Consider the following 12034-nt stretch of genomic DNA (forward strand, 5'->3'; position numbering starts at 1 on the left):
AGATCTTTCTCCTCAGTAGTGCTTCCCAGAAGATCCATCCCTAACCTGTACTGGTGCCTGGGGTTCTTCCTCCCCAGGTGAAGGACCCTACATTTGTCCTTGTTGAACCTCATTAGGTTCTTCTCTGCCCAGCTCTCCAGCCTGTTCAGATCGCGCTGGATGGCGGCACAGCCCTCTGGGGTGTCAGCCAGTCCTCCTAATTTGGTATCATCAGCAAACTTGCTGAGAATACAGCCTTTCATCCCTCAGCTTTTCTACTGACATGAGGCACGTGGGACGGAGCACCCTCTTGGTCAGTTTTGGGTCGCCTCTTTGATGTTGAAAGGGGTGGAGGTCCTTTCCAAAGGGAAAACACACGTGCCAGCCACAACAGGCAAAACCAATTGCAGGGCTGATCTGCAGGTCTTGCAGTGATTGTGCAGGAGTCAGAAGAGCATGGAAATTTGCATGTGACTCTCCGAGCTGGCATCTGAAGTGTTTCAAAGGCAATGCCATCTTTGCTTCATGATTAACAATGGCAATCACTGCCCTAAGTAACTACACTCCCAGCTTCCAGGAGGTCTGGTAACCCGCTCAGGGGATGTTGTTTATCTAGACTTTCGTAAAGCCTTTGTCACCATTTCCCACAGCATTATCCTGGAGAAACTGGCTGCTTATGGCCTGGATGGGTGCATGCTTCACTGGATAAAAAAGCATGGAGAGGGCCAGACCCAGAGAGTACTGGTGAATGGAGTCCGTTGGAGGCCAGTCACAAGTGGTGACAAATTTCTCCATCAAGAGAGCTCTCAAGCGTTGGAAGAGGCTGAGGCTGCCCAGCGAAGTAATGGAATCACCGTCCCTGGAGGGATTGGAATGATGGGTAGATGTGGTGCTTAGCAACTTGGTTTAGTGGTGGTTTTGGCAGTGTTTGGTTGATGGTTGGACTGGAGGTCAAGTAGGCGAGAGCCATGGTCTTAGTGGGGAGAGCCCCCCAGTGCCCCTCCCCCACCACGGCCCCCCTGGCCAGTCTTGACATCACAATGGTGAACCCAGCGCTGGCCTGGCAACCTCCCCAGGGCCCTGCAGGGACAGTGCTGTGCCAGCACCGAGCGAGCGTCACTGGCAGAGCCCAGCTCTTGCCCAGCGTCCTTGTGAGAGTGGTTTTTGGCACCGCGACCCCCCTTGGCAGCCTTGCGTGGGCCAGCTGGGCACTGTCATCAGCCCCACAGCTGTGTCCCGCGTGAGGCCGTTGAGATGGGACAGGTCAACTGCTGCCAGGGCTCCAGGTGAGCTCCCCCCATGGCTCGGGGACACGCCGGCACGGCCGGTCCCCGCGGCAGCCCCCTTGCTCATGCCCGACGCCGTCTGCTCCCCAGGGACGACCCTGAGCCCGTGGCAGCACCACCCGAGCCGCTGCACCGGCAGCGCGTGAAGGTGACCGAGGGCCGGCGGAGCAGGAAGAGGGAGCTGCTCCTCTACAGGGACACCTTGGTCATCGCCAAGGCCAAGTAAGACTCGCAGAGCCCCTTTCCTCCCAAGCCCCAGGCCCCCGGCACCCTGCTGCTGGATGCACCCGTGGCCGCCCCCATGGCAGGGGGAGGCTGGAGGGCAGCCCCCGGGCTTGGCCACCTCCAGGTCACTCCCTGACGCTCCTCTCTGCAGACGTGGCAGCGCCCCGCGCCCGCAGCTCTGCCTGGCCCTGGCCATGCTGCAGGTGCTCTGCAGCGGGAAGGGGGCAGCTGGCGATGCCACCACGGAGGAGAAGGGCAAGGACGCCAAGTCCCTTGTCCTGCTCTGGCCCTGCGGCTCCTGCGTGGTCACCTTCTGGTGAGTCTGGGTGCCTCGTCCCCACGGCAGGGCTGGGGGGTGCCTCTGTGGCCGTCCCCAGGGGGCTCTGTCCTGCCTCTGTGGCCGTCCCCACGGGGCAGGGCTGTGCCGCAGCGGGCACTCAGGCTGTTTCCCCTCTCTGTCTGCAGCTCCCGGGTGGTGAAGGAGCTCTGGCTCAGCGCCCTCCTTGGGTAAGCCCTGCCCGGCCGTGCAGCCTGGGCAAGCCCTGCTCCCAGCACCGGGGGGATGCTCCAGGCGTAGCCCCACCATGGGGAAACGGCCCTCCCCAGCTGGGGAGAGGTGCCCCCACGGCTGTGGGCAGCTCTCCAGCGGGCAGAGCTGGGGCAGCTGCTTCACCCAGCCGTGTCCAGCCAACACCTGCCCAGCCCCGGCCCCACCACTGCCGCTGCTCTCCACTCCACTCCACTGCCGGAGGGTGCCCGGCTGCTTGCGGGCACCTTGGAAGGGGCTCCCAGGGCGGGCGGGGGAGGGACAAGGCAGCTGGGGTCTCACACTGCTCTTTCTCTGCCCCGTCCCTGTGCACAGGCCACCAGCAGGAGTGGAGGGAGCCCGCGTCACCCAGGTGCCCTCCATCAAGCTCCTGCGGAAGGAGCTGAGGCGCCGCAATGCCGTGAGTGTCCCTCCTGTCTCCGCTCTGTCCCCAGAGCCTGCTCCAGCCCGGCAGCAGGGGCACGGCTTCTCACCTTCTGCTCTTTTGCCCTTGCCCAGGCCACCACACTCCATGCCAGCAGCCTGGAGAGGCTGGTCGAGCGGCAGGCAGAGGTGAGGCTCCTCGGGCTGCCATCTGGCAGGGCTAGGGGCCGACGCAGCTCCCCGCGGGCCCTTTCTGCTGCGGGGCTGCTGGCTGAGCACAGGGCATTTCTTGCAGGCTGGTGCCAAGCAGCGGCCAGCTCCCGTCTCCTCTGCCAGCCAAGGAGGACCTGGCCACACAGCTGGTGAGTTTGCAGGAGACGGGGACCGGAGGGCCCTTCTCCTCTGGCAGGCGGGCACTGGTGCTGCAGCGGGGCATGTCCATCCCCATAGTTCTGCGGCGGGAGAGAGCTGAGCCCCCAGAGCCCCTTCTTCCCAAACCACCCCTCTCCCCTTCTTTGGGTGGAGGGGGGACAGTGCTGAGAGGGTGCGGGAGCGCTCACCTGGCACTTCTCCTCCTCCACGCCTCTTTGCCCTCTTGTCCTTGGCAGCAGGTGGGACCGGCAGCAGGAGGAGCTTTCTTCCCTGGCCATTTGGCCGGCGAGGGAACTCGGCCGCTGCAGCAGCGCCCGGGCCGTCGGGCTCTGGCAGCAGCGGGGTTCTCTTTGGCCGGCCCCTGGCAGCTCTCTGCAGCCAGGATGGCACCCCTCCCCAGCCCATCCAGGTAAGCACGCCTGCCTAGGGGGTGCCCAGCCCTCTGGCTCCTCTGCAGAGGCGCTGGCCCGAGCAGAGGGAACCCAGCTGGGGCTCGGGGACAAAGCCCGCTCCTCCCCATCTCACCCACCCCTCCATCCTGCCCCACGGAGAGCCGCAGAGCTGCCCACGCTTGCTCCTGCCCCGAAGCTACCTTCACCTGCCCCAAAGCCCGTCTACAGCCCACCAACTCTCCTCCCCTCTGCCCTGCAGGACCTGCTGGCTCTTCTGCACCAGCACGGGCCATCCACGGAGGGGATCTTCCGGCTGGCGGCCGGCGAGCAGGCCTCCCGGCAGCTCAGGGAGGCCCTGGACTCCGGAGCGGAGGTCCACCTGGAAAGCCAGCCTGCGCACTTGCTGGCCGTCATCTTGAAGGTGAAGCCTGCTCCCCTGGGGCCTGGCAGCTCCCGGCTCGCTTGGTGCAGATGGGCAGGAACCCAAAGCCAGCCGCCTGCTCCTGAGCCAGAGTGACGGGGAGGCTGCCCCTGCTCCCGCCAGGAGTGCCCCAAGCCTCACCTGGAGCCCTTGGCCTTGCAGGACTTCCTCCGCAGGATCCCCTCCAAGCTCCTCCAGGCAGAGCTCTATGAGGAGTGGATCAGCGCCCTGCAGAAGGACAGCAGGCAGGAGAAGCTGGCAGCGCTCAAAGAGTAAGTGTGGCCAGCACCTGCTGCTGCCCAGGGGCTGGCAGAGGCCAGCACTTGCCTGCAAAGCCACGGCCTCCTTGACACAGCCGTGTTCTCTGCCGGGCACGGCTGGCTGCTGTGGGGTGGGCTTTGGGGGCACGGTGGTGGCACAGCCAAGCATTTCTCTCCTTGGAGCGCTTGGGGCAGGCATGGTGGGTTGTTCCAGGAAGGGACTCTGGTCAGAAGAGCAGGGAGGGAAAGAGGTAGCCGTAGCTCAGAGAAGGCAGTCCTTCTGCTGGAGACCAGGCCTGGCCAGGGAGCCTTCCCCGGCGTAGGCTTGGGTGAGATCAGCCTGGGGGACCTGCGGTGACAGCGTCTGCTTTATTAACGTTGTGTGCCTGTTCCTCTCAGGGTGGCCAGCAAGTTGCCCCAAAGCAACCTCCTGCTCCTCAAGCAGTTGCTGTCCTTGCTGAAAGCCATCAGCAGCAACGTGGGCACCAGCAGGATGAGTGCTGCCAACCTGGCCATCTGTGTGGGGCCAAACCTGCTCAGCCCACCTGAGGAGCAGACCCTCCCCCTCGACGTCCTAGTGAAGGTGACGCAGAAGGTACGCTGTGCTTACCAGATGGCTACAGCTTCCCGGTCCCAGCAGAGAAGCAAGGGTCCGGAGGGGGAGAGGCTCTTGGACCCGTTCTCAGCCATGACACCAATGGTTTGCTTTGTGCAGGTCACGCAGCTGGTCGAGTTCCTCATTGAACACCACGAGGAACTCTTGGAGGGGGAGGAGGAGGCTGTGGTTGCCGGGGCATCAGGCACGGAGTCAGCAGCACTGGAGGTAAAAGCAGAAGCAGTAGAAGTATGTCAGGTCCGCAGAGAGCATGACCCAACCAAATTGGGCAGCTAGGTCCTGGCCACTTGATAAAGTCCACATTTCTGTTGCAGGTGCCTCCAGCAGCTCCAGAAAGCGAGCACGTGCAGAGGTTGACCGAGGAGAGAAGGTAAAATGAGACAGCTTTGGTTTTAAGAGCAGAATGGGTTCCAGTTTACCGTGGCTTTGCCCGTCTAACAATACTCTTTTTGGAAAGGTTGCCAGGCTCCTCACGTTCCAGCAGAAAGCGAAAGGCAACCTTTGAAAGGGAGGGTGATGGTCAACCAGAGGTTAAGAGAAGACAGCTGGAAAAAGAGCTCTCCGAGACGGACAACTGAGGAAATCCAAGGAGGCAAGAAGAACGAGGAGCCCAGGTGTGTGGCAGACTCTGCTGTCCATCCTTTAAAGCTCTGAACACTGCTCGGAGTAGCGGAAGGGAGACAAAACCAACCAATCGGTACAAGAGAAGCATCTTTGGCCCTCTAAGCTGTGTTTCTAGCAAGGCACAGTGAGGGATGCTGCTGCTCGGGTTTTGGAAAGGCCCACACCGCAGCCACTGCTCAGAAGGGCTCTCTCTCTGTGCCAGGAACTACCCTTTTTTCATTGGACTTCCCAAAGAACGGGCGACAGAGTCCCGCCTCTCCCGCCTCCGTGGTTTCATCAGCGCTTTCTGCCTCTGTCCTTGCCTTGTAGGTGCCGATTGAGTTTTGCTGCTTGGATTTCCCTGGAGGAGCTCTGACGCCTGCCCTTGGAGAGACTGCATCGTGCAGCCCCAGCCCCACCTCAGCGGAGGCGAGGAGAGAGGCACCCACACCCTTCTGCTCTGGCCGGCAGCTTGCTCTCGGGCACCCCTGCTGTGGTTTGGGCTGGGCTGGCCACTAAACCCACCCACAGATGGCCTCTTTAACCTGACTCCCCTTCCAAGAAGGAGGGAGAGAACAGAAGAGAGAGAAAGACTTGTCTCGAGCTCCCAGGCTGATGATCCCATCGGCAGCAGGCACTGGGAATGTCCCAGACTGGAATCAACGACGGACAAGACCCAGGTTCTGCATCTGGAGTCAGGAAGGCATGAGTCGGGATCAAAGGCCGACCAAGAGACAAGAGTTCTCCTTGGGCTCCCTGGCCATTGAAGAAAGAGGCTGACCCCTTTCATCCCTCAGCTTTTCTACCGACATGAGGCACGTGGGATGGAGTACCCTCTTGGTCAGTTTTGGGTCGCCTGTCCTGTACGCTCCTCCCCACACCCCACAGGTGTGAGCCCACTAAAGACCCTTTTCCACTGCTGCCCTCCAGCTTTGTGCAGAACAAAGTGAACTGGCCTTGGCTGGTATAGCAAGAAGAATAAACAGGAGCCTCTCTGCATACCGTTCCTTGGGATTCACTAGAAACATCAGACCTCGTCTGCTAGAAGCACACACTGTCTGAAAACTATGCCGTTAATCTCAGAGAGGCAGTGAGTTAGAAGAGGCTCAGCTGAAAAGTCAAATCACTGCAGAGCAAATGGGTTCTGTTTGACCTCAAACCAGGATGCCCACCAAGTCGGAGCAGCCCCGTCCCCTGTCCAGCTCTCTCTGGACTGATGCAGACGCACCCCTTTCTGACAGTCATCACCAGAGTTTTGAAACCAGCTTTTCCCACTGTTCCAAATACTTAAACAACCTCTTGATTACGGGAGCCCTCTTTGATGTCGAAAGGGGTGGAGGCCCTTTCCAAAGGGAAAACACACGTGCCAGCCACAACAGAAGAAAATCAATTGCAGGGCTGATCTGCAGGTCTTGCAGTGATTGTGCAAGAGTCAGCAGAGCATGGACATTTGCAACCTTGGACTTCAGGAGGGCTCACTTTGACCTCTTCCAGAAACTGCTTGGAGAAATCCCATGGGTTAGGGCTCTGGAAGGTCGGGGCGCTCCAGAGAGCTGGTCGATATTCCACTGTCACCTTCTCCAAGCTCAGGATCCGTGCATTGCAAAGAGCAAGAAATCAGGCAAAAGAAAGCAGGAGACCTGCAGGGTTGAGCAGAGAGCTTCTGAAAAAGCTCAGGTGGAAGAAGGAAGTTTAGAGTACATGGAAGAAGGAACTTGGGAAGATTACCAGAACGCTGTCAGAGTAGGCAGGGATGAGACGAGGGAAGCCAAGGCCTCCTTGGAATTCAACCTGGCAAGGGGTGTCAAGGCCACCAGGAAGGGTTTCTTCAGGTGTAGTGGAGGCAAAAGGAAAACTAGAGAAAATGTGGGCCCGCTGTTGAATGAGATGCGTGCCATGGTGAAAGGGGATGCAGAGAAGGTGGAGAGCTGCTGAATGCTGCCATTCACTGCTTCCTCTCTTTTCTTCTGACACAGATGACACGTCAACTATCTACTGGCCCTGCAAATGGAAAACGAAGAATTGTATGTGAACTGCAGGCTTACAAGTTTTGGGATGGTGTGCACTGCTGTCAGTGTATGGAAAAGTGAAGAACTAGTTTCAGTGTCTACTGCATTTCTTTGATGTTTGCAGAGATACAAAGAGATAGCAAACAATGTATTTAGGACATGCTTCTATTTTTAAAATGTACTCTACAGAATTACAGTGTTCTATTTGATCCTACCAATGAACTCAGAATTTGGAGTGGAGATAGAGTCAGTAAACACAAAACTGAATTCTGTTTGACATTCAGATTCAAAAAAAGTGATGTTCTGTGTTGGAAACCTGATAACACTTAATACACCCTGGTAGAATTATCAGAAGATTAACAAGCAGCTGGTGTTAATAACATCAGCTCAAATATTCCAAGAATTTAAGAAAGAGGAACTGGTTCATTTGGTAAGATCTTCTCTGCATCATCTGCCATTAGACTGCACACAGGTCCTGTTCTGAGACCAATAACTTGTGTTCTTCTTGAGCTCTGTAATTAGTGCTTTGGCACAAGTGTTGTGGAATGTATGACTTTGCACTGCATCAGTGAAATCTGTTGAACGTAATTTATTTTTCATATGTTAAAAAAGAGTGAGTATTCTTTGTAGTCATTGCGGTATTTCACAAACTGTATGTATCGGAAAGTTTGGAATATGAGTAAAAGTTGATTTAAAAAATAATTTTATTATACAAGAACATACAAAACTTATTTTTTCCTTGAATAAATGAAATACCCATATGTAAAATGGAACTAAGGATTTTCAAATTTTGATGTTAGTTTTATCTTTACATTTATTACTTTTATAATATTCAACATATTTTGTAAACAAAAGAATGTAAGTTTGACAACATACATTTAGGTATACTAAATAAATTTGAAAAAATTACCAATAACTCAACTTCTGTTCTGCATTTTTGTAATTATTATTTCCTGTTAAATTCAAGATGCCTTAAATGCAGTATTTTTTCCCTTCAAAGTTGTCATTGAAAGCTAAAGTGGTTCATGTGACCTAAGCATATGATCAAATAAAGTGATAATATGGTGTATTTTCACATACAAATAATTAAATGCCTGAATTAAAAAACCAAACAAACAAACAAACAAAAAAAGCCCAAACAAACAAACAAAAAAAAAACCAAAAAAACAAAAAAGAGTTTTAAAAATGGGTGATTACACGATGCCTGTGTAATATGTATAGATAGCAAACTCGGTTATGGCTGCTGTGATCATAGATCTCACAGTCAAAGGATGTAGTTATTCATTGTTAAGTTTTCTTGTCAGGACAGAGCACTTTATAATGATCTGCAAAAAAAAATCCTACCCTTTTTATTCCTCTAGTAAGGACAAAGTTGACATGTCATGTTCTTAGAATAGAAAAATAAAGGTAAAAAATCTTCAGTGTGAAACAGCTTTATTTCAGATCCCTTAAGAATCAATCTACACAAAAATCACAGGTTGCTTACCCTTATTATTTCGGTATTAGCTGGGTTGTTTGCTCAGATTACATTTCCCTTATAGTTAGATGACCATGGAACCCTACTATAGAAATGAGATGCTACTGTGCTCAGGTGCCATCGAATCAGGCAAGCGATTTGTGGAGAAGTGGCTTGGGGGATCTCTGTTTTCACCTACTCTGCATCATGCTCACTAAAAAAGCTGAGGGATCAAGGGGTTAGGCCTGTTCCTTCAATGTCAAATGTTTGAGGACGACTCTGTCATTTCTTCTGCCTCTGATCCCAATCCATGTGTTCCTGAATCCAGATCCTGAGTTTATCTCCCATCTGTTGCCGAGTCCAGTCTGGGACTTTCCCAGTACCTGTGGTGACATTATTGTCATCCTAGAAGTTCACGAGGGGTTTGTATAATTTGTATATATTTAATTTATTTCTTATAATTATTATTATTATTTCTTTTTATTATTTTATTATTAATATTTCATTAAAGTAGTCTAATATCTTTTCAACTCATAAGCCTCTCTCTTATCCTTCTCTTCCTGAAGGGACAGACTGGGCAGAGCACTGTTTTTCATTTTAGTGGCCAGCCCAGTGCAAACCATGACACTTGTATCTCTCAGGCAGCTGGCAAGGTCACTTCTGGTGCAGATAAAACCCTCTGGTGGGTGCAGGCATCCAGGTTTTGGCAGTGGTGGAGCCTCAGGTTTAGCCAGCGCTACAGGCTGGGGGAAGTGTGGCTGGAAAGCTGCCTGGAGGAAAGAGACCTGGGGGTTCTAATCGACAAGCGGCTGAATATGAGCCGGCAGTGTGCCCAGGTGGCCAAGAAAGCCAATGGCATTCTGGCTTGTATTAAAAATTGTGTGACCAGCAGAAGTAGGGAGGTGATTATGCCCCTGTACTCAGCACTGGTGAGGCCACACCTCGAGTATTGTGTCCAGTTTTGGGCACCTCAATACAAGAGAGATATCGAGGTGCTGGAGCGAGTGCAGAGGAGGGCAACGAAACTAGTGAAGGGCCTAGAAGACAAATCATATGAAGAGCGGCTGAAGGAGCTGGGGCTGTTCAGTATGAGGAAGAGGAGGCTGAGGGGAGACCTCATCACTCTCTACAACTACTTGAAAGGACACTGTAGAGAGGTTGGGGCTGGTCTCTTCTCACAGGTAATTAACAATAGAACGAGAGGGAATGGCTTCAAGCTCCAACAGGGGAGGTTTAGACTGAACATTAGGAAGGAATTCTTCACAGAGAGAGTGGTCGGGCATTGGAACAGGCTGCCCAGGGAGGTGGTTGAGTCACCATCCCTGGATGTGTTTAAGGGACGTTTAGATGCGGTACTGAGGGATATGGTGTAGGGGAGGACTTTGTAGAGTAGGGTAGATGGTTGGACTTGATGATCCCAAGGGTCTCTTCCAACCTGAATGATTCTATGATTCTATGATTCTAAGGGGCCAGGGGCTGCCCTGTGTTTGACAGACCCTGTTCCAGCCACAGTGGACCCACTACAAGACAAAGCTGAACCCAGCATTCAAGCTGGTGGCACATGTGGGAAAACACATTTGAGGTTTGATTGACCAAAATGCTGCATGGCAGAGTGAGGAGTGAGGAAAGAAGTGAAACAGCCCCTGAGACCACCAAGGTGAGTGGAGGAGAAAGAGGGGAAGAAGAGTTCCAGGCACCAGAAGAGAGACTCCCCTGAGGACAGGTTGCTCCCTGGGAAAAATTACCTACTTTGTATTTATGATATTTAGAATAGAATAGAATAGAATAGAATAGAATAGAATAGAATAAACTCAGCTGGAAGGCACCTACAAGGATCACCTAGTCCAACCGCCTGACCAAGAGTTAAAGCAAGTTATTGAGGGCATTGTCCAAATGCATTTTAAACACTGACAGGCTTGGGGCATTGACCACCTCTCTAGGAAGCCTGTTCCAGTGCTTGAACACCCTCTCAGTAAAGAAATGCTTTCTAATGTCCAGTCTAAACCTTCCATGACTGATGCAACTTTGAACTATTCCCACATGTCCAGTCACTGGATACCAGGGAGAAGAGCTCAGCACCTCCCTCTCCACTTCCCTTCTTTAGGAAGCCACAGAGAGCAACAAGGTCCTCCCTCAGCCTCCTTTTCTCCAAGCTCAAAGTCCTCAGCCACTCCTCAAAAAACGTGGCTTCCAGCCCTTTCACCACCTTTGTTGTCCTTCTCTGGATGCACTCAAGGACCTTCATATCCTTCTTAAATGGTGGGCTCCAGATCTGCACACTGTACTCAAGGTGAGGCCACACCAGTACCAAGTATGACGGGATAATCCCCTCTTTTGACTGGCTGGTTATGATGGGTTTGATGCACCCTAGGATGTGGTTTGCCCTCTTGGCTGCCAGGGCACACTGCTGAGTCCTGTTGAGCCTGGTGCCCACCAGCACCCCCAGATCCCTTTCTGTAGGGCTGCTCTAAAGCCACTCCTCTCTCCATTCATACTTGTGCCCAGCATTGCTCCTTTCCAAGGTGCAGAATCTGGTATTAGTTCTTGTTAAATTTCATGCCACTGATGATTGCCCAGAGCTCCCCAATCTATCGAGATTCCTCTACAAGGCCCCTCATCCCTCAGGAGAGTCAAAAGTGCCTCCCACTTGAGTATCGTCAGCGAACTTGCTAATGCTGCCTTCAACTCCTGCATCGAGGTCATTGATAGAAAGATCTGTCTTCCTTGCAATCCATGAGCTTCTCTGTCTTCTTTTCTCCTCCTTTTTTCTCTTGCTGGGCTCACAAGGAGCAAAGTCCTGAGGGAGGCTGGAGCAGAACTTGCTCTGCTCTGTCCCTCCCAAAGGCTCCTCTCTGCTGCTGCTGCTGCCGCTGTGAAGAAAGCCAGGACTGGGAGACCAACCACGGGGGTGGGACTGGCTGCTCCCTGCAGGAAATTATCTACTTTGTATTCACTTTAACTTCTTCTTACAAAGAGTGGTAATATGATCACTAACAGATATGGCTCCTTAAGTCTCCTGGTAAGTTGGTATCTGCTTTCATGTCAGGCTGGGCAGTCACAAGTCTCTGGGTGCAATGCAGGGATGGGATTATCCAACACAGGGTGGAGCAGCAGAAGTGGGAGTGTGTCCGCTACACGCACATGTCTGAAAGTGGGAGAAAGAGCTTCTCCCCAAAGTCTCCTCGCTGCTGCTGGTGCCGTGGAAGGAGCTGGGAGTCCAACCATATGGCCCAGCCGGGCATGGAGCTCTCTGTGCCAGCCAGGGATGCCCTTGTGCCACCCCTGCTGTCCTTTCTGGGGAGGTTTTGGGGCCCTGGGAGCTCTTTCCTGATGGGGAGTTTGTGCTTTGCCCATTGCAGGGGCCGGAGAGCCAGGGGCAATGGCTGTGGCCAGCCGGTCGGGGTGTCACCATGGCATCCGTGACAGCAGAGAGGCCAAGTCGCAGAGGGGTGTCACCAGGGGTGCCAGCCGTCAGCGTCACCCCTGCAGTTGTGCTCGGGACAGC

The 12034-nt window shown here is 53.6% G+C and overlaps 2 protein-coding genes and 1 long non-coding RNA gene across 3 annotated transcripts; all 3 read left to right on the forward strand.

Moving 5' to 3' along the window:
- Window positions 1-245: 245 nt before the first annotated feature.
- On the forward strand, window positions 246-2593 carry LOC106891643. The gene is made up of 5 exons (XM_014948329.1): window positions 246-1265; window positions 1356-1487; window positions 1642-1806; window positions 1956-1997; window positions 2353-2593. The coding sequence occupies exons 1-5, from the start codon at window positions 1234-1236 to the stop codon at window positions 2591-2593; spliced, it is 612 nt and encodes a 203-aa protein (XP_014803815.1). The 5' UTR covers window positions 246-1233.
- A 1042-nt stretch (window positions 2594-3635) lies between these two features.
- LOC106891644 (T-cell activation Rho GTPase-activating protein-like) lies at window positions 3636-4611 on the forward strand (the record flags this gene model as incomplete). The annotated part of the gene is made up of 4 exons (XM_014948330.1): window positions 3636-3656; window positions 3748-3857; window positions 4245-4440; window positions 4561-4611. Coding segments are annotated over exons 1-4 (378 nt in total), but the record flags the coding sequence as incomplete, so codon positions are not given.
- A 6-nt stretch (window positions 4612-4617) lies between these two features.
- Window positions 4618-6331, forward strand: LOC106891639. The gene is made up of 4 exons (XR_001412738.1): window positions 4618-4668; window positions 4776-4831; window positions 4919-5075; window positions 5395-6331. It is a non-coding gene; the product is annotated as an uncharacterized LOC106891639 (long non-coding RNA).
- The last annotated feature ends 5703 nt before the right edge of the window (window positions 6332-12034 follow it).

The sequence above is a fragment of the Calidris pugnax genome, unplaced genomic scaffold (genome assembly GCF_001431845.1).
Source record: "Calidris pugnax isolate Ruff unplaced genomic scaffold, ASM143184v1 scaffold164, whole genome shotgun sequence".
Classification (NCBI taxonomy): domain Eukaryota; kingdom Metazoa; phylum Chordata; class Aves; order Charadriiformes; family Scolopacidae; genus Calidris; species Calidris pugnax.

Excerpts from the sequence above, each read along its gene's own strand:
- LOC106891643 (XM_014948329.1), top strand. The coding sequence starts at position 1,234 with ATGGGACAGGTCAACTGCTGCCAGGGCTCCAG. Across the intron at positions 1,807-1,955 it reads TCCTGCGTGGTCACCTTCTG|CTCCCGGGTGGTGAAGGAGC; the intron begins GTGAGTCTGGGT and ends CTCTGTCTGCAG. Across the intron at positions 1,998-2,352 it reads TGGCTCAGCGCCCTCCTTGG|GCCACCAGCAGGAGTGGAGG; the intron begins GTAAGCCCTGCC and ends CCCTGTGCACAG.